The sequence below is a fragment of the Rhipicephalus microplus genome, chromosome 3 (genome assembly GCF_043290135.1).
Source record: "Rhipicephalus microplus isolate Deutch F79 chromosome 3, USDA_Rmic, whole genome shotgun sequence".
Lineage (NCBI taxonomy): Eukaryota > Metazoa > Arthropoda > Arachnida > Ixodida > Ixodidae > Rhipicephalus > Rhipicephalus microplus.
Window position 1 is genome coordinate 271385837 of NC_134702.1, and position 21173 is coordinate 271407009.

Genomic DNA, 21173 nt, shown 5'->3' on the forward strand with positions numbered 1-21173 from the left:
GGCGAGCAAAGTACTTTTCCTCAATCGACCTCAAAAGTGGTTACTGGCAAATTGAAGTTGATGAACGTGACCGCAAAAAAACTGCTTTTGTAACTCCTGATGGTCTGTATGAATTCCGAGTGCTCCCATTCGGTCTCTGTTCTGCTGCGGCCACATTCCAACGAATTATGGATACCGTTCTCGCTGACCTCAAGTGGAAAAGTTGCCTCATCTATCTAGACAATGTCGTCTTTTCAAAAACGTTTGACGAGCACCTTCATCGCATTCGAAGTGTTCTTGAAGCTATATGATCCGCTGACCTTACCCTCAAGCCTGAGAAGTGCCATTTCGGCTACAAAGAACTGAAGTTCCTGGGTAATGTTGTGAGCGCTGCAGGCGTTCAGCCCGATCCCGAGAAGACTGCCGCTGTGGCCGCTTTTCCAGCTCCGACAGACAAGAAAAGTCTTCGATGATTTCTGGGGCTCTGCGCATACTATCGCCGCTTTATCGAAAACTTCTCTAAGATTGCGGAGCCACTCATCAGACTTACGCGTGATGACACCCCATTTCTGTGGACTGATGAACAAGCGACTGCCTTTGCGGAACTGCAACATCGATTGTTTTCCCCTCCTGTGCTTGGTCACTTCGATGAGGACACTGACACAGAGGTGCGCACTGACGCAAGCAACATTGGTCTCGGAGCTATCTTGGTGCAAACACAAGATGGGAACGAACGTGTGATCGCCTACGCGAGCCGCACTTTATCACGTGCCGAAACCAACTATTCAATGTCAGAGAAGGAATGTCTCATGGTAATATGGGCGATTACAAAGTTCAGGCCTTATCTCTATGGGCGCCCATTTAAAGTTGTGACTGATCACCACGCTTTATGTTGGTTGGCTAACCTCCGAGACCCCTCTGGGCGATTAGCACGATGGAGTCTGCGACTTCAGGAGTTTGATGTCACCATCATATACAAGTCGGGTAGAAAGCATGAAGACGCCGACACGCTATCACGAGCACCTCTGGAATTCGACCATACAGCTGTAGAAGACGACAGTGCCTTCCTGGGGACTCTCAGTGAGGCGGACCTCCTCAGTAAGCAACGAGCGGACCCCGAGTTAAGGCCCATCATCGACCATTTAGAAGGCAGCACCGTGTCGGTTCCTCGACAACTTTCCCGTACGTGGCCGTCATTTTGCTTACGACACAGCATATTATACATGAAAAACACCGGTACCGGCAGCAGATCTTATCTTCTAGGCGTTCCTCAAGACCTTCGTGATGATATCCTATTAGCCTGCCACGATGAGCCGACATCCGGCCATCTGGGATACTCACGGACGCTCGACCGGGTACGACAGCTATATTTCTGGCCAAAACTTGCAGCTTGTATGAAACGCTACGTGGAAGGATGATGCCGCGAATGTCAGCGTCACAAGTCACCACCTGTGAAGCCTGCAGGCCTCCTACAACCCATCAACCCATCGCGTACGCCGTTTGACCAAGTTGGAATGGACCTTCTTGGACCGTTTCCTTTGTCTCACTCTGGAAACAAGTAGATCATCGTCGCAACTGATTATTTGACGCGTTACGCTGAAACGAAGCCACAGCCACGCGGTACAGCATCTGAAGTCGCCCAGTTTTTCATGCACCACATAGTACTTCGTCACGGCGCCCCGTCAGTCATCATCACTGACCGAGGGACAGCGTTTACGGCAAAACTGTTGGACGACATCTTCAAACTCGGTTACACGAACCACCGTAAGACAACCGCATACCACCCCCAGAGTAAAGACTTGACAGAAAGGCTAAACAAAACACTGGCTGACATGATTTCTATGTACGTGGATGTGCAGCATAAAATGTGGGACGAGATCCTGCCGTACGTAACGTTTGCGTATAACACCGCAACCCAGGAATTGACAAGGTTCGCACCCTTCTGCCTCGTTTACGGTCGAGACGTGCAAACCACGCTAGACGCCATGATTCCTTGTGACATCAACCAGCACGAGCTGCTAACTCCTGATGTTGAGGATTACATTCAGCATGCAGAGGAAGCACGTCAACTAGCTCGCGTGCACGTAAGATCGCAGCAATGTAAAGACTCCCGAAGGTACAACATCCACCATCGACCAGTTACCTATCAACCTGGTGACCAAGTGTGGGTTTGGACTCCTGTTAGACGGCGAGGTCTCAGCGAGAAACTCATGAGCAAGTACTTCGGACCCTACAAAGTATTACGGCGGTTTAACGCAGTCAACTACGAAGTCATTCCAGATGGAGGCTCGGCAATGACCCAGCGCCACTCACCACGAACAGAGATTGTGCATGTCGTCCGCTTAAAACCTTATTTTACGCAGTAATACTCGCCTTATTGTGCCAGGGCAGCAAACATTTTTTTTTCGTTGTCCATAGGGTCTCGAACGAACTTTGAACTGTATTAATGTTTTTTTTTTTTCTTATGACCAACCACAGACATTTTTTTTTTTTGCACCTGCATATGCCCTGTGCACTATAAGTATTGTTTCTCACTTTCCTTTTATTCCCTTATGGGCCCTGCTGTCACCTTGTGTATGAGCATCGAGTCGATGCTCTAATGGGAGGGGGAATAATGCCACCTAGAGTTGTGAGCCGGCAAGCCCTAGCGAGCCGAAAAGGGAAAAGAGAACAAAGAAGAAGTGTGTGTGAGCGCTTTGTTTAAAGATACACGCTCGTGTCTTTCTGCCCCGCTGTTCCTGTCTTGTCTTCACGGCTCTTGGTGCGTGACAATATACTGTAACAAAATATTGGCTATAACGAAGTAAATGAAAAATAGTCTTGCAATCAATACAGTGATAGAAATAGCCTCTATAACAAATTTTGTATATAACAAAAAATTATTTTTTCTTGACAGATGCAACTTTGTGAATATGAAGTTTGAGTGTAAATAGTATTTTAATCTGCATATGACCTTCTGCAAAGAGGTTTCACCGCAGGAAAGGAATACTATGCCATGAATATACCTATCCTGGGCAAATCAGCACTGCCACAAAGCCACAATACCCTCATACTGATTCATCATTTTTAAGTTTGAACGCTTGCTACACCGGCTCATATGCTCCAAGGAAAGTAAAATTTAAAACGTAACATATTTTAAAGGTTATTACTTGCACTTTACCAAATGTCCCATCCTGTTATTATTCAAAGTTGCTTCCACTTCCCTTTGAACACAAAATATAGATGTTTGCAATAAAGCATCGTTCAAATTTTTTTTTATTGTTCAAGTTGGTTGAATCATGACAAAGATGCTAGCTTTTGTAAGAAACATGTGATATATATACTATTAGGATTCAATTCGACGTTTATTCACTTAATAAATAGATCCCCAAGGATCTGTTTTAGGACCAATTCCTTTTCTGATATTTGTTAATGATCTATGTTCAATAGTTGAGGCTCCCATTTAAATAAAACTTTTTGCAGATGACTGCTTGATTTATTCCCCAGTTACTTGCAAAGGTGACCAAATTAATCTGAACAGGTGCTTAAAGGCATTAGATCAGTGGTGTATAATATGGGACATAGAAATAAACTATAACAAGACAACATTTACCCATATTCACTCTAGTGGGCGGGAATTGTCATTCATGTATCACATCGAAAGTCACCCTTTAAATAATGCCAATTGTTTCAAAAACCTAGGAGTTAGTATTATGCACACATTGAAATGGCACTCGCATATCGATAACATCTGTTCTAAGGCAAACAAAAAACTGTATTTCCTGAAGAAAAAACTGGAACATGCCACGGCGGATGTAAAGCTAACTGCTTACAAAACATTCATACGTCCTGTCTTAGAGTACACTAGTATTGTGTAGTTGCCTCACCAGAAGGTGTTGTGGACAAAATTTGAAAGAATACAAAAATTAGCAGTCCGTTTCATATGCGGTAGATACCGACGCACACACTCAGTCACAGCTTTGTTAAAGTCCTGTGAGCTTGAGTCTTTGAAATATCGCAGGCGAAAACATCGCCTCAAATTTCTTTTTAAGATTATAAGCAGGCAAACGAAGATAAATAAGGATTTATATATTCAGCTCCCTGGAAGACGACGTGATCGTCTTAATAATAGTAGAGCAATTTAACCTTATTTCACACGCACGAATGCTTTCCGCCACTCCTTTTTCCCAGACACAATAGATATGTGGAATAGTTTACCCCATGCGGTTGAGCAACAAACAACATCAGTGGATTTTGAAAATGCATTGGACGGTTTTCTTTGTAGTGATGCGTGCTAAATTCTGTTGTCAGCATTTATTCGTTGATTTTTATGTGTGTAGTCACTGTTGTTTGTTTCTTCTCTTTTTTATTGTTGGTTATTCATCTCGTATTTATATGTGCTTTTGAATTTTTCTTTTTTGTGCGAACGTTATGTGCTTTGTGACACCCTCCCTGTAATGACCCCAAGCAACGGGTTGACAGTATCAAATAAATAAAATAAAAATAAATAAATACCTAAAATTTATCATTTGCAATTACTTAGTGACACAACACTCACCTTGTTCAACGGCAAGGTTTTCAAAAAAGGACTCCTGGTCCGTGACCTTCTTGATCTCTTCAGCCAGGGAAGTGTCTGCAGGCAGTGTTACCATTCTTTAGGGTCTAGAATGTTTTTGTGTATTTGATTTGTGCCTTTTGAATATGCCCACTCCCAAAGAAAAAAACGTATAAAATTTCATACTCATATTCAATACTGCTCATGCCAAAAGCAATTCAACTGTTGACACACTTAAATTCATGATATTGCGACATGCATGTTGACATTTTGTGGGACGATGCGCATGTGTGCCTGATGAAGAGAACGAAGAGCGGTCTCTGCTTGGTGTCTGGTCAACCAGTCACGCCGCTGCTACTGGTTTGAAATATATTTAATCCACAGCCTCATCGATACAGCATCTCTTCTCTTCCGTAACATATTTGGTGGAAGTGGAACGTTCCCCATCCTCACTACGAAGCTTCGCAGTGGCCGCACCGTCCAGCTTCCGGCCATGGCTTCCAATGATAACAACCCGTCAACGCCTTCAGCTGGAGCGCCAGCTACTACGTACCTTGGGATGTCCCACCCCCGTGATCCTTGTACGTTCTCCGCTCAGCCTTGACGTCGACTACTAGCTCCGCATGCATGAGCGCGTTAGCCTGCCTCACCGATGGGACTCTACTATGATGCTCGCCAACATAATCTTTGACTTGGATGGCACTCCGTGTGTATGGCTCCACGCTCATGAGGTCGAGCTCACCAGCTGGGATACTTTCAAGGAGAGACTACACAACATCTTTGGGGACCCGTCCGGTCGACAAATTGCCGTGCAACAAGAACTTGCCCCCCGTGTACAGTCATCCACCGAGTCGTATGTCTCGTACATACAGGACGTGCTCGTGTTGTGCCGCAAAGTGGACGAGCAAATGACCGAGAGCGACAAGGTGGGCCACTTACTCAAGGGCATTGCAGACGACGCTTTCAACTTGCTCGTGTACAACAACGTCATGACCGTTGATCTCATAATCAAGGAATGCCGCCGCTTCAAAATGGCCAAAAACCGTCGAGTTCTGCCTCAATTTTCGCGGCTCCCAAACACGGTTGTCACGTGAACCTGCACCGATCTCAGTGCCACACCACCCTTGCACGAGAATGTTACACGCATCGTTCGGCGCAAGCTTGAAGCGGCTCATCCGGCACCATTTCATCCCCTTACACTCGACCAGAGCACCGTGCAAACACCTCCGGCGGTGTCAGTTGTTCAGGCAATCGTGCGGCAAGAAATTGCTAACCTTGGTTTTCCTGTCACCTCCTCCGTCTCCCGACCGGACTACAGACCGATGCCAATGAATGCACAATGCCATGACCCATATTTTCTGCCCAGGTCCCGCAATCGGACAAAATGGATAACATCAGACGACAAGCCAATCTGCTTCCGCTGTCACCGAGTTGGCCATGTCCCTCGCTACTGCCACAGCACTTGGACGCCCCCCCGTTGGAGCCAATTTTTTTCTCTCCTCGACCATACACGGACCCCCGCCGGTATTCGCCGAGCCGTGAGTATCCTGCTTCCGACGCATATAATTGCCGCTCTACCGGTCATTCACCGTCACCACAACGCCGCCGTTCTTTGTCACCCCAACCCTGCCGCTATATATCGCCAACTAACTATGGGTCTTCCCGGACGAAATACTAGATTATGCAGCTCATGGAGATAGTGCTGCATCAAGTGGGACCGACCCAAATCCTTCGTTGACGCTCTCTATTAACAAGAACTTGCTAGAAATGCATGTGGGCGGTCTTTCTTTGACGGCTCTAGTTGACACCGGAGCTCAGGTGTCTATAATGAGTGCTCGTCTCTGTCCCTGCCTCAAAAAGTTCTCACGCCTGCCGCAACACAAGCGGTCCGTGTCACCGATAGTGGCACTGTGAACGTCATTGGAATGTGTTGCGCTCGTATAAGCCTTGCCCGCCGTCATGTTCCTGTTTTATTTACCGTGCTCAATAATTGCCCTCATAAGCTCATCTTCGGTATGCACTTCTTATCGATGCATTCTGCCCTGATTGACCGTTCCTCTGGCACTCTCTGTTTAGAACTTCCTTTTTTTTTCAGATTCTCGCCCCGAGCTACCGAAAAGCCTCTGTACTACAGACTTCAGTCGGATACCGCCGAAAGCCCTTAAATTCATTGAATTGGCAACAAGTTTACTCGTTATTGACAGTGATTATGACGTCACGCCTATTCCTGATGTTCTCCTGGCGTGCGACATCACTGTGCCACACTCTGTCGTAACAATGGCCTCTAACCGAACCATGTCTGCCCATTATGAATTTCGGTTTCACGCAGCAAATACTAACACACGGAATTTCAGTCGCCAGGCTGCGACCCTTAATATACGCCTATGTCACCGCTTTTGCAGCAGACGCATGCTCCGATCTTCCATGTTGTCCGCAGAATCCGACGCCCTGTGCTGCCTTCTGGCTTCCTAACGCGACATATTTGACATCGACAGCAGTCCACTCGGTCAGACTTCCCTCGTGAAGCACAGCATTAATACTTCTGATTCTCCTCCTATTAACCGCCGACCATATCGGGTGTCTGCCACTGAGCGTAAGGTAATTCAAGAAGTCAACAAGATGCTAGCCAAAGGAATTATTGAACTCTCCTTGAGCCCTTGGGCATCTGCTGTTATGCTCGTTAAAAAGAAAGATGACACGTGGCGCTTCTGCTGCCTCATCGCCTTCAACTGCCCCACGGATCACCGATATCGTACATGTGGCATGCGTGAAGCCTTACCGCTCTCCCGCTGACGTTGACATCTAGATGTGCCAAGACGGCGCTTCTGGTGCCGGGGATTATGCTACATGCATCATCATCATCATCATCAGCCTGACTACGTCCACTGCAGGACAAAGGCCTCTCCCATGTTCCGCCAGTTAACCCGGTCCTGTGCTTGCTGCTTCCAATTTATACCCGCAAACTTCTTAAGCTCATCTGCCCACCTAACCTTCTGTCTCCCCCTAACCCGCTTCCCTTCTCTGGGAATCCAGTCAGTTACCCTTAATGACCAGCGGTTATCCTGTCTACGCGCTACATGCCCTGCCCATGTCCATTTCTTCTTCTTGATTTCAGCTATGATATCCTTAACCCCCGTTTGTTCCCTAATCCACTCTGCTCTCTTCTTGTCTCTTAAGGTTACACCTACCATTTTTCTTTCCATTGCTCGCTGCGTCGTCCTCAATTTAAGCTGAACCCTCTTTGTAAGTCTCCAGGTTTCTGCTCCGTAGCTAAGTACCGGCAAGATACAGCTGTTATATACCTTCCTCTTGAGGGATAGTGGCAATCTACCTGTCATAATTTGAGAGTGCTTGCCGAATGTGCTCCACCCCATTCTTATTCTTCTAGTTACTTCAATCTCGTGGTTCGGCTCTGCGGTTATTACCTGCCCTAAGTAGACATAGTCTTTTACAACTTCAAGTGCACTATTACCTATCTCGAAGCGCTGCTCTTTGCCGAGGTTGTTGTACATTACTTTCGTTTTCTGCAGATTAATTTTAAGACCCACTTTTCTGCTCTCCTTGTCTAACTCCGTAATCATGAGTTGCAATTCGTCCCCCGAGTTACTCAGCAATGCAATGTCATCGGCGAAGCGCAGGTTACTAAGGTATTCTCCATTGACTCTTATCCCTAACTGTTCCCATTCTAGGCTTCTGAAAACCTCCTGTAAGCACGCGGTAAACAGCATTGGGGAAATTGTGTCCCCCTGCCTTACACCCTTCTTGATTGGTATTCTGTTGCTTTCTCTATGAAGCACTATGGTAGCAGTTGATCCCCTGTAGATTTCTTCCAGAATGTTTATATATACTTCATCTACGCCCTGATTCCGCAGTGTTTGCATGACGGCTGATATTTCTACTGAATCAAACGCCTTCTCGTAATCTATGAAGGCTATGTATAGTGGTTGGTTATACTCTGAGCATTTCTCTATTACCTGATTGATAGTATGAATGTGGTCAATTGTTGAGTAGCCTGTTCGAAATCCTGCTTGTTCCTTTGGTTGATTGAATTCTAATGTTTTCTTTACTCTGTTAGCAATTACCTTTGTAAATAGCTTGTATACTACAGAGAGCAAGCTGATCGGCCTGTAATTCTTCAAGTCCTTGTCATCTCCTTTCTTATGTATTAAGATGATGTTAGCGTTCTTCCAAGACTCTGGTACTCTTCCCGCCAGGAGACACCTCGTAAACAGGGTGGCTAGTTTTTCTAACACAATCTGTCCTCCATCTTTCAGCAGATCTGATGTTACCTGATCCTCACCAGCAGCTTTGCCCCTTTGCATGCTCTCCAAAGCTTTTCTGACTTCTTCTATCATTACTGGTGGGGTGTAATCTGGGTTACTGCTAGTTCTTATAGTATTAAGGTCGTGGTTGTCTCGGCTACTGTACAGATCCCTGTAAAACTTCTCCGCTATCTTAACTATCCTATCCATATTGGTAGTTATTTTGCCTTCTTTGTCCCTTAGTGCATACATCCGACTTTTGCCTATCCCAAGTTTCCTCTTCAATGCTTTGACACTTCCTCCGTTTTTCAGAGCGTGTTCAATTCTCTCCATGTTATACCTTCTTACATCGCATACTTTACGTCTATTAATCAACTTCGAAAGCTCTGCCAGTTCTATTTTGTCTGTTGTACTTGACACTTTCATGATTTGACGCTTCTTAATTAGGTTCTTCGTTTCCTGTGAAAGCTTGCCAGTGTCCTGTCTAACTACCCTGCCTCCCACTTCCACTGCACACTCCATAATGATACTCGTCAGATTATCATTCATTGTATCTACGCTAAGGTTGGTTTCCTCACTGAGAGCCGAGTACCTGTTCTGCAGTGACACTCTGAATTCCTGTACTTTCCCTCTCAGTGCTAGCTGATTGATTGGCTTCTTGCGTATCAAGTTCTGTCGTTCCTTCTTCAAGTCTAGGCGAATTCGAGACCGTACCATTCTATGGTCACTGCATCGTACCTTGCCAATCACTTCCACATCCTGCACGATTCCAGGGTGTGCACTCATTATAAAGTCTATTTCGTTCTTATTTTCGCCATTAGGGCTCCTCCATGTCCACTTGCGGTTTTCTCGTTTTCGGTAGAAGGTATTCAAAATCCGTAAATTATTGCGTTCTGCGAATTCTACTAGTAGCTCTCCTCTGGCGTTTCTAGTACCGATGCCATAATCTCCTACTGCCTGGTCTCCAGCCTGCTTCTTCCCTACCTTTGCATTAAAGTCGCCCATCACTATAGTATACTGTGTTTTTACCTTACTCATTGCCGATTCCATGTCTTCATAGAAGCTTTCAACTGAAGCGTCATCATGGCTGGATGTAGGCGCGTAAGCCTGTACTACCTTCATCTTGTATCTTTTATTCAGTTTAATTACGATACCTACCACCCTTTCATTAATGCTATAGTATTCCTCTATGTTGCCAGCTATGTTTCTGTGAATGAGGAACCCCACTTCCAGTTCTCTTCTGTCTGCCAAGCCCCTGTAGCAAAGGACGTGCCCATTCTGTAGCACCGTATAGGCCTCATCTGTCCTCCTAACCTCACTGAGCCCTATTATATCCCATTTAACACCCTCTAGCTCCTCGAATAGTACAGCTAGACTTCCCTCACTAGATAAGGTTCTAGCGTTAAACGTTGCCAAGTTCAGGTTCCAATGGCGGCCTGTCCGGATCCAGAGATTCTTAGCACCCTCTGCTGCGTTGCAGATCTGACCGCCGCCGTGGTCAGTTGCTTCGCAGCTGCTGGGGACTGAGGGCCGTGAGTTATTTGACGTAATCATGTGGGAGGTAGTGGCCAGATACTGCAACAGGGTGGCCAATCCTTCTCTGGTGAGGGAGTGCGTTCTCGGCGGTGTTTGCGGTGAGGCCGCACCCCAGGCCTCTTAATGCAGTTCCATCAGCACGCGGATTTTTTTTTTTTTAATCCGGTTGGGAACTGCGCGGTACCGGGATTTGAACCACGGACCTCTTGCATGCGAGGCGGATGCTCTAACCACTACGCCATCGCCGCATCCACTACGCCATCGCCGCATATGCTACATGCATGTTGACATTTTGTGGGACAATGCGCATGTGTGCCTGATGAAGAGGACGAATAGTGGTCTCCGCTCGGTGTCTGGTCAACCGGTCACGCCGCTGCTGCTGGTTTGAAATATATTTCATCCACAGCCTCATCGATACAGCGTCTCTTCTCTTCAGTAACAATATTTACACAGCCACATCACAATTTTTACAACTCCATCATGCCCCTTGATAAAAGTCATGAGCTTCGTTTCAAGAGCAGAACGTGAGAGCATAAATGGGCTGCATCACCTTCTCAATGATTAGGCTTGGTGCACGCGTCATCATGTGCCGTAAAAAACAAATGACTTTACACGCATTGTGTGTTTTAAAATATCCTAGAACACCTACTACAAACACAGTTCTTGCCGGAACTTTACACAGACAAAGTTTTGTGAAATTAGCTCTTTAACACTTTCGCACTAAAACGTTAATGCCCTGTATCTCAGTTAGTCTTACAGAAAAAACAGCAAGAACTTCACCCAAATTAAATAACCAGAAAAGAGTTTTCAACTTCAACAAAGATGTAGAAATGCTGCTAGTTTATTTTCTATAAAATGACCCCGTGAGAAAAAAATGTAAGTCTGCTTCTAAGCAACTTGACAACAGTTTTGTTGGTGCCAGCCTTGCTATTCCTATAAAGCTGAATTTTCCCCAGAAATGGTGCTCAGTGGTTGGCTGATTAGACGACTGGTTGACTCATTGGTTGGATTGATTACCCATTTATTGATTGATTACTTGATTTTTCGGACAGTATCTGGACATGCATTTTCTCACAATGGTGAAGACAATTATGTCTAAAAAATCATATGCTTAGTAATATCAGCAAGACAATCTTTCGTGACGAATAAAGGCAGCTTTCAGTAAAGACTAACACCAACCAGACTTTTTTTTTCCCTGTAATGAAAGCGCTAAGGAGAATGTGTTGAACATACACAAAAAAAACAAAAAAATTGATAAGCAAAGTGACAGAACATGTTTTTCGTAGTGGCTTGGATCTTAAGCAGAGAAAAAAAAAAAAAAACACAGTCAAAGTAAAGAACGGTCCCAGCATGACTGCAAATTGGGGCTCCTACATCACTTTGAAGCTCTGAATATATTAGGATAGCACTCTTCAACTCTTTTCTGTGAGTTTGCTTTGGTTATTCATTTTCGCACTCTACATGTAGCACATCTTCGACCTACAGTGACACTTGCAGATAAAAAAAAAAGCCACAGCATACCAACAAAGAGAATAATAATGAGTGGGTGAAGCAGAGCGATCATTCGGTGTTATTATAAATCACCTGTGATGTTGACCACTTATGCATGTAAATTAGTGACAAAGTGGTGTACCAGTTATATACGTTTATTGTCATATGTGCGTTGAGTTGCGAATATTGTTTTGCCTTAATTATTGCTGCTTTGTGATATCAGATCTAGCCTGAAGTCGGCCAAGACGAGGTCTATGCATGCTCCTCTAGTGGTTGTTGGCTGTTTCTATTCATAGGAAATGCATCGTAGAGCATATCGTAGCTGCAAAAGCCAGTCTTTGTCCAGGATCATCGTCGTAGCATATAATGAGTACGTAGCATGTGCTGTGCCGTGATGGCCTGGAACATGCTTGTTCTTCATCGTAATCATCAAAAGACAACGTCTTGACCCTAGGAAGCTTGACCAATGAATATCCCTGCCTCTGTACAGATAGTTAACTAGCAAAGCTGGCACTGGCGGCTACAGGTAGTTGCAGACGTCGCAGCCGAAGCCAAAGTGCGGCTCAAAAAACTCCCACTGAAAGCGAACGGTGGGCCCGGTGAACGCATTCCCGCCATTGCTACAATGACGCTGCTCTGCCCACAATGCTGCTTCTTCGGCTGGCTGTTGTTGCTCACATTCCACTCGAAAGACTTCAAGATCTTTAGTGCGCAGTTACTACTTGCGCTTTGCCACCTGGGCCTGTAGCCCAGACTGCTGCATTGGCCCAGTGAACAGAAATTTTTTCACGGATTGGCTGTCGGTACTGTTCATGGAATGTTGTCTGCTGTTTGGGCGTTCCTACAATTTGCACCCTCTCTACGTGAAAGTTGTAAGCTGGAACTGCTGTGCTGACACGATAGTGAAGCGATGAATGTCACTGATAGTGCAGCCATTGGCCTGTGTGCTGGGGAATGAAGCAGAGAATGGCATCACTAACGACGGTCTCAATGATGTACGCACTTGGGTGTGACATAGAGAACACCATAACTGACGGCGCAGCCAATGCAGACTGTTATCGAAACTCGTGGCAAATAGTTTTTGATTTTGCCTAGCCATATACAGCTTTTGCTGTAAAACCACCAAGTCCAACTGAAAGGATGGACCTGTGCATTTCCAAGAGTCATTTCAGCACCAAGATATGACAGTCAGCAAAATAACCATGACTGAAAATCCAAAGCCTTGGCTCTGATTGATATGTGGGGTTTAACGTCCCAAAGCCACCTTTGATTATGAGAGACGCCGTAGTGGGGGGCTCCAGGAAGCCTCGGCTTTATCCCACAAGCTGGTTACAGCAGGGTGAAAGCCATGTGGCGTAAGCAACACATAGTTCTGTTTGTAACTGCATCATAATTGCCAAGACTGCTTGGCATGTCCTATGTCACAACGATATTTGACACACTAATTATGATCCGCATGTACGTCACAAGCTTTCGTTCAATGGGTAGCTACTGATGAATGTGGTGGCAAACCAACACGATAGTGCCTGTGCAGGTGTGATTGCCCTCTTTAATTCAAGCTGGTGCTTATTACTTGCCCACTGTTTGAACAGCAATCAATAAATGATAAAATTGGTCATCGCTTCGTGTCACCTCATACCGAGAACAAGGTATCCAATAGATTCCGTTCTTATTATTGATTAATATGTGGGATATAACGTCCCAAAACCACCATATGATTATGAGAGACGCCATAGTGGAGGGCTCTAAAAATTTTGACCACCTGGGGTTCTTTAGTGCACCCAAATCTGAGCACACGGGCCTACAATATTTTTGCTTCCATCGAAAATGCAGCCGCCGCAGCCGAGATTCAATCCCGTGACCTGTGGGTCAGCAGCCGAGTACCTTAGCCACTAGACCACCGCGGCGGGCTATTGAGGTCTTAGAGTATTTGAGAATAAATCTTGGAAATGAAATGAATTGCTGTGGAAGCATCAGGACACAAATATAGTGCAAACACAAGTGCCGGTTTAGAACTTCGGGTTACACAGCACATGATGATGACTTGATAAATTTTAGGAGGAAGAAACTAGCTTTGACAAATATTAGGGCAGTGATGGTAACAAATTTTCTCTTTCAGTAACTTTTGTTTCAAGGGCTATGCCTGATATTCACAAATGTTGAAGATTAGGCACATAGGATTGTCCTACTTGAACTGGCATTATAGCGCATTACGGGGAAGTCTTCTTGTGCTAGTCTGCTTGGCCATTTCTTATTTGCGGTAAGGAACCATACCAGTTCAAGTGTGCTAGATAAACGTGTAACCTTCAAGGAACAATCTTCAGCTTCACCTTCAAATAAACAAATAGGTAAATGAAAAAAAAAGACACAGCATAGTGTGGACTGACGGTTGGCAAGAGACTTGCGCTTGAGCTGCATGCTGGGTAGCCGGTCCACAAACTGCTTAATCTCCCCAATGGTCTTGGCGTCGTGACGCACCTGCAATACGAGAATGCACAACACTCACGCAATGAGAACAATACAATTTAGGGCTATGTAATGCACATGCTTTCATTTGAAATGTCTTCAGCTCAGGTCGTATGGGCATCATTTCAGCTCAAACGCACAGATGAGAGCCAACGTTATCTTCGGAGAGGAGATTCGTCACGATATGATGGTGTGACATGAAGCAGTAGTGCATTCCAGCAGTTACAACAGAAAGCCTGATGACTTGTTTAAATTCATCAGCAGTGTAATTGATTGATTTGTGGGGTTTAACGTCCCAAAACCACTATTTGATTATGAGAGACGCCGTAGTGAAGGGCTCCGGAAATTTTGACCACCTGGGGTTCTTTAACGTGCACCCAAATCTGAGTACACGGGCCTACAACATTTCCGCCTCCATCGGAAATGCAGCCGCCGCAGCCGGGAATCGAACCCGTGACCTGTGGGTCAGCAGCCGAGTACCTTAGCCACTAGACCACCGCGGCGGGGCTCCATCAGCAGTGTACCTTGAAATAAACTGACAGAAAGGCACAAAATGCGCAATGTACGTTGAAATTATGCAAACTTACACACAACTTCTTGGTCGTCCGTGACAACTACAAAAAAAAAAAAATAATAAGATTGAAAAATTTCGAAATAACAACAAAACCAAAAAAACAGCACAAGGAGTGACCCAAGTAATGCAATAAAAAAAAGGCAGGAAGGGGAAGATGGGAGCTTATAGACGAGGAATTCATCAACAGGGGGTGGGTGATGGAGCCGAGGTTTCAACAAGCGGACTTGTCTTTCTCAAGGCTTCAAGGTAAGGCTTCAAGGATTCACGCTGCATACTTGAAACAGACAAGTTCACTTCTTGGGACATCGGCTACAGCACCCACCCCCTGTTGACGAATTCTTCATGCGCAATGCATGCGCATTACTTTGCTAGTACCAAATTTACTCGCGCAATGAACACACTTATTTTTCATGAAAAACCGGAGCAAAGTAAGGGGTGTGTTTATGATGCGGGGCAAATTTTATTTCGAAATGGGCAGAAAATGCCGTAACGAAAAAAAAAAAGTTAGGTCGCTTAGCCTTTCCCAATTGACATACACTGTTTAAAAACAGCTTTTTTGCTGCACTTGACTCATCTTAAGTTGTTGATGGCGCTATCCTTTGCAAGCTGTCCTTGTGTTGCCTGTTTCATTTCATTTTTATTTCTTTAAAGACCCCCGAGAGGGTATTACATAAGAGGTGGGTAACATACAATCGATATTTTTGTCACAATGATAAATGTGAAGTTACATTTGAAATATTATGCATGAAGCTTGATAGAGAGGTGATTGTGGCGATATCGTGGGAAAGGTCATTCCAGTCTTTTGCTGCTCTGGGAAAAAAAGAAGCAGAAAATGTTTTAGTATGGGCACGCGGGCGAAAAACTTGGAGCGCATGGCCGGTGCAATGAGATATGTGAGCTGCAGGGATAATGTAAGGAGGGTGGTTAAGTGGAGAGTGAAAAAACTTGTGAAATAATGAGAGGGTTGCGATGCGTCGGCGACATGATAAAGGTGATAAGTTACGCACGGCTTTGAGGGATGAAACACTGATGTTGTATGAGCACGAAGCATGAATGAATCTAGTTGCACAATTTTGAGTGGATTCAAGGGAATTCGTAAGACCAACTTCAGGCAGGTTCCAAATGGGAGATGCATATTCTAACTTAGATCTAAGTAATGATGTATAAGCAAGTAGTTTTACATGACACAAAGCGCTGCATAAGTGGCGTTTTAAGAAGCCCAGGGTTCTGTTAGATGTTGATACGATTTTCTTAATGTGAATGTTCCACGACAAATTGTAGGATAGAGTGACTCCAAGGTATTTGTAAGTGGTTACTGATTCGACAGGGACGTTAGCTATGTCATAAGAAAATCGAAGATGGTTTAGATGGCGAGTGAATAAGATTATTTTGCATTTAGTAGAGTTTAAGGTCGTAAGCCAGTCATCACACCATTGTAGAATATGGTTGAGGTCTTCTTGTAATAACATTTGGTCAGAAGGGTCAGTGACGGTACGATAAATTACATAGTCGTCAGCAAACACGCGGCAATTTGAAGATACGTGCATTCGAAGGTCATTAATGTGAATTAGAAATAAAAGAGGACCAAGGACAGAGCCCTGCGGTACACCCGATGTTACCGGAAGAGGGACAGACAAACTATCATTTGTAAACACTGATTGCATGCGGTTAGTGAGGAATTCTTTTATCCAGTTAAGTACATATGGGTGCAAGTTTAACGAAGACAGTTTTAATATTAAGCGTTTGTGGGGTACTTTATCGAAGACTTTCGCAAAATCAAGGAATATAGAATCAATTTGTTTGTTAATGTCGAGGTTGGCATGAAGGTCATGAACAAAGATGGTAAGCTGGGTTTCGCAAGAGTGGCCCCTACGAAACCCATGTTGACAATGATGAAAGAAGTTATGGGAGTCGAGAAAGTTCATGACGTAAGAGTAAATGACGTGTTTTATGAGTTTGCAGGGTACCATGGTCAAAGAGATTGGTCGGTAGTTTAGTGGAGAGTTCCTGTTACCAGATTTGAAGACAGGAATGACCTTTCCCACTTTACAATCGTCTGGGATGATGCCTGTTGAAGGAGACTGTGAAAATAACAAAACAAGATACTATGATGCAATGTGACGTATATTTTTCAACAGTTTGACATTAATACCATCTAGTCCAGATGCTTATGATAGCTTTAACTTTTCAATGAGGAATGAGATACCGTCAGCAGTAAAAGTGATTTCAGGCATGGCAAGAGTGATATGAGAAGAAAATACAGGTAAGGGAGCGTTTGGTTCGTTAGTAAATACAGATGAGAAGGCGTTATTGAAAGCATCAGCGCACTCTGTATCTGAAAGAACCTCTCCAGATTCGTTAGTAAGAGTGGAGACGATAACTGCTTTAGGGTTAATTACCTGCCAGAACTTTTGGGGATCATTAGTTAACATATTGGGCAAATCGTTAAAAAATTTGAAATTAGTGTCACAGATAACCGTCAGATAGGTTTTTTCAGCCTCGTAGTACTTATCCCAGTTGTGGTAGTTTCCTTTTAGCTTGGCAGTCCAAAATGTACGCTTTTTCTTGTTGTCTAGTCGGTGCAAAGACTTATTAAACCATGGCTTATGACTGTTAACACGAATAGTGGTTTTAGGAATGAAGTTGGCTATTAGGTCAGTCAGCTTTTGATTGAAAACTAGCCAGTTCTCCTGAATAGAGCAGTGGTCAATTTTAGACTGAAATGTCGGAAGAAATACTGTAAGTTCATTATTTATAGCATCGTGGTTATCCTTATCATATAAGGTCATAACTTTCTCGTGTATGTGACGAGTAACAGGGCTGAAACTAAAGTCTGCATGTATAACTTTGTGGTCACTGATCTCACGGAGATAGTGAATTGAAGACAGGCTATCGGGACTAGTTGTTAGTATTAGATCCAAAATATTAGAGGAATCGCGTGTGACACGCGTTGGCTCCGTTACTAACTGTTTTAGGCTGTAATCAAGAACAACACTAAGAAAATCACTAGTTTCTGCTGGGTTAGTGGTAGAAGTGTCATCTTCCAGTTGATACCAGGAAAATTGAAATCACCGAAAAGAACAATGTCAGCTTTAGGATACTTTTATGTAAGCTGGTTTAAAATGCTTTGAAGTGCGCGAGAAAAGTTAGGATTGTTATGTGGAGGCCAATAGCAAACACCTAATAATACAGATTGTGGCAGTGCCTGAACCAACACACACAAAATTTCTAAGTCTGAGTCGATGTTAATAACGGAACATGACAACTGATTACTGATTGCAATGAGGACACCACCCCCGCAAGAGCCTGTGAGGTCTTTTCAATAAGCATTGAAATCCGGTAGATCGGCGAGCACTTTCGCGTTGGTGACGTCATTTGTTAGCCACGTTTTCGTTAGTATAAGAATACTGCTATCTGATGACTTGACAAGATGAGACAAGTGATCGCGTTTAGGCATAAAACTTCGAGCGTTCGTAAAAATTACCGAGAAAGAAAGGTTAGCTTTTGTCCGCCATAAAAGCGTTTTGTGGCTATCTTTTCTTTCAATCGTTTAACCGCAACTGCTGTGACCTCCAGGGGTGCTCAGAAGCGTGTGCTACGACGCCACGACGCACTTTGCCAACTTCGGGGCAACTTCGCACGAGGACGCCGTTGACATTGTAGCAAGCTGCCCCTGAATCATCAAAACAAAGCGTCGATAACAAGATTAACCACAATATATGGCCACCTCCTCGCTTCCATATGAGAAGTTCCTGTGCGTGCGGCGAACAAGCGAAGCGGGAATTGAGGGGTGCTACCATGTTGGCGAAATCGTCATGATTTTTTTTGAGCGACGATATGTTATAGCGCGAGAACAGAACGAAGACACAGAGACAAGAAGGAGACAAAGGACACGAGTGCTCATGTCCTTCGTGTCCTTCTTGTCTCTGTGTCGATGTTCTGTTCTCGTGCTATAACTATCGTCATGTCATACCAACTAGCCCAAGCTGCCACATTTCTGAGCGACAAGCAATTTTTTCTGGTTTTCCAGAAACTTGCGACAGGGTAGCAACGAATGACCCTTTGCGACCGCAAATCCTGTCGTCGTTGCTCGAAAATCCTGTGCACGTCATTGGGCCTTAAAGTTTCGTATTTGCAGGAAGCCATTGTCGATTGGCGCGGGCAGTTTTGAGATCTTTGCTCGCTGTGGGCCTATCATCTGCGATGTCTCTACACTCGCACAGTTCGTGAACTCCACTGTGGCACTGTGGGAATTGAGGCTACCGCCTTATCTGCCGTTCTCATGTCCCGACATGTCTGCCCTCTTTTGCTGTCTGCCGCGCTGGGAGAGCGGAGTGACATTCAACCCCCTGACCCGGTAGCGGATGTTGACTGTGGCGCCGCGCGCGGAGTCTCCGAGAGGTTTTCGCGCGCTGTGTCGAGAGCGGGGAGACAGATACTCTTCGGGACTGCAGACGGTGAGCCACGAAATCTTTTCTGTCCATCGACTCCCGTCCCTCGGGGCTCGTCGGACTTCGCTGACGGCGCCTTGCGCCCAGGCGAACGCTCACCTTTTGTTGCCCCACTGCGTACGCACGGCCGAAGGGTGGTACGTGTCCTAGTGCATGGCCTAGCTTTGCCGACCCGTCTCCCTCCAAAGCCAACACGAGCGCCTTTGCCCTCGCTCGAGCAACCGGGCCTTAGTCCCGGTGTCTCCGTGGATCATCTTTACCGCGGAGACGTGCTCGTGGCACCCTGTGTAGTACTTTTATGCCCGTGGCGTGGGTAAGCCTATTTGCTTTCCCACCGTGCCTTTGCAACGGGCTGTACTGCATTTGGTGTTGCCACAATAAAGTGTTGCGACTTTGAGCAGTATCGTGTTCTCACCACGGCGACGGTTAACGCGTGCCCTGCGGCTCACTAAGACCGGACCCACACTGGTGGCCGTACTCCTTCGGGATGCGTGAACACCACACTGGCGCCCAACGCGGTATCAAAAGCTCCAAGCTTTTGACTGCTCTTAGCGAGTCAGTTCGCCTGCACGATTCGGGCTCGTCGCAACATGCCTGCTTCGTGGCATGCTGCGTTGCACAAAGAGGCCACCGCCTCTATCGACGGGCACCCTTCGGCGCCTGTCCGTGTCGTCACCCCCTTTTGTGGTGAATAGACAACCTACGTGGTAGCTGAGACGCTATCTCGTGCCCGCTGTTGTCTGCCGAGAACCTGGATTTCGGTGTGACGGCCGCTAGCGGTGCCATAGCACATGCAAGTGTTGGGGGCAAAACAGCGGCGAAAAGGGGAATCCCCATGAGGAAGACTGGCTGCTATCCAGGTAAGCGGGGCACTGCTTAGCGGCCGAGCGGGGGAACTTTCCGAAGGCCACCGTGCCGAGAGCGAACCCGTGACGCCGTGCACGCGACGCTTTCTGCGGTCCTGAGTGGGCGCCATACCAGACTCCCCCATTTGGGAGAATGGGAATCGCTTTCGGCAGCGAAGAGCTACTGAAGGCTCCGCAAAGTGATCCATTTCGAGTCTCGGATGGACAGAGCGTCGTATACGCTGCTTGCTCTGCGGCGGGCGCCGATAAACCGTCTTGAAGAGGCGCGGAGCGCCGTTACGCTGCTTGTTTTGCGGCGGGCACGATTAGGGGGCTGAAAGAGCGTGTGTCGCTGAGTCCCCGGCGGATTCATTTTGTTGGACCATGACTGGCTTCTGCTGAAGTATATAGCCACTGACGACGAGTCCGTTGACCCGTTTAAGGTGGTTATGCCCAAAAGTCTCAGAGCCGCACTGTTGCGATCCTCTCACGACGAACCCATGGCCGGTCACCTGAGTGGCTCGGAAGTTTTTGAAAAACTGAGCCGCGTTGTGACCTGGCCAGGCATGAAACGAGACATTTTTCGCTATTGCCGTTCTTGCCGCGTCTGTCAAACGGTGAAATCAAGGGGTGGCAAACCGCCCGGTCTGATGAAACAGATTGTCAGTGAGCGTGCGTGGCAAGTGGCCACCTGCAATCTAATGGAACCATTTCCCAGAAGTAAGCAGGGGTTCATTCACCTGATGGTAGTCGCTGATCACTTTTCGAAATGGGTGGAACTTTTCCCACTTCGGAAGGCGACAGCGCGAGCGGTGCTTGAGAAGCTGCAGGAAGTGTTTTGCCGGTTCGGCTTCACGGAAAGGCTCATCACGGACAATGCTTCGTATTTCACCGCTCAGGTGTTTGGTGTCACGTGCCGATCCCTCGGAATTGAACACTGCACCACTTCACCCTACCATCCCCAGTCCAATTTGATGGGGCGCGTCAATCGTACGCTCAAACTGATGTTGGCGGCCTTTGCCAAAAGTCAAAGGG

The 21173-nt window shown here is 45.9% G+C and overlaps 1 protein-coding gene across 1 annotated transcript in view; it reads right to left on the reverse strand.

Annotated features, from left to right (window-relative positions):
• The window catches only part of LOC119167957 (vacuolar protein sorting-associated protein 33A), a 177170-nt gene that overhangs the window by 64243 nt on the left and 91754 nt on the right, over window positions 1-21173 (reverse strand). The window contains exons 8-9 of the mRNA XM_037419419.2: window positions 14190-14280; window positions 4517-4591 (exon numbers count right to left, since the gene is read on the reverse strand). Coding sequence (XP_037275316.1) covers window positions 4517-4591; window positions 14190-14280 — 166 coding nt within the window. The remainder of the gene's footprint in view (window positions 1-4516; window positions 4592-14189; window positions 14281-21173) is intronic.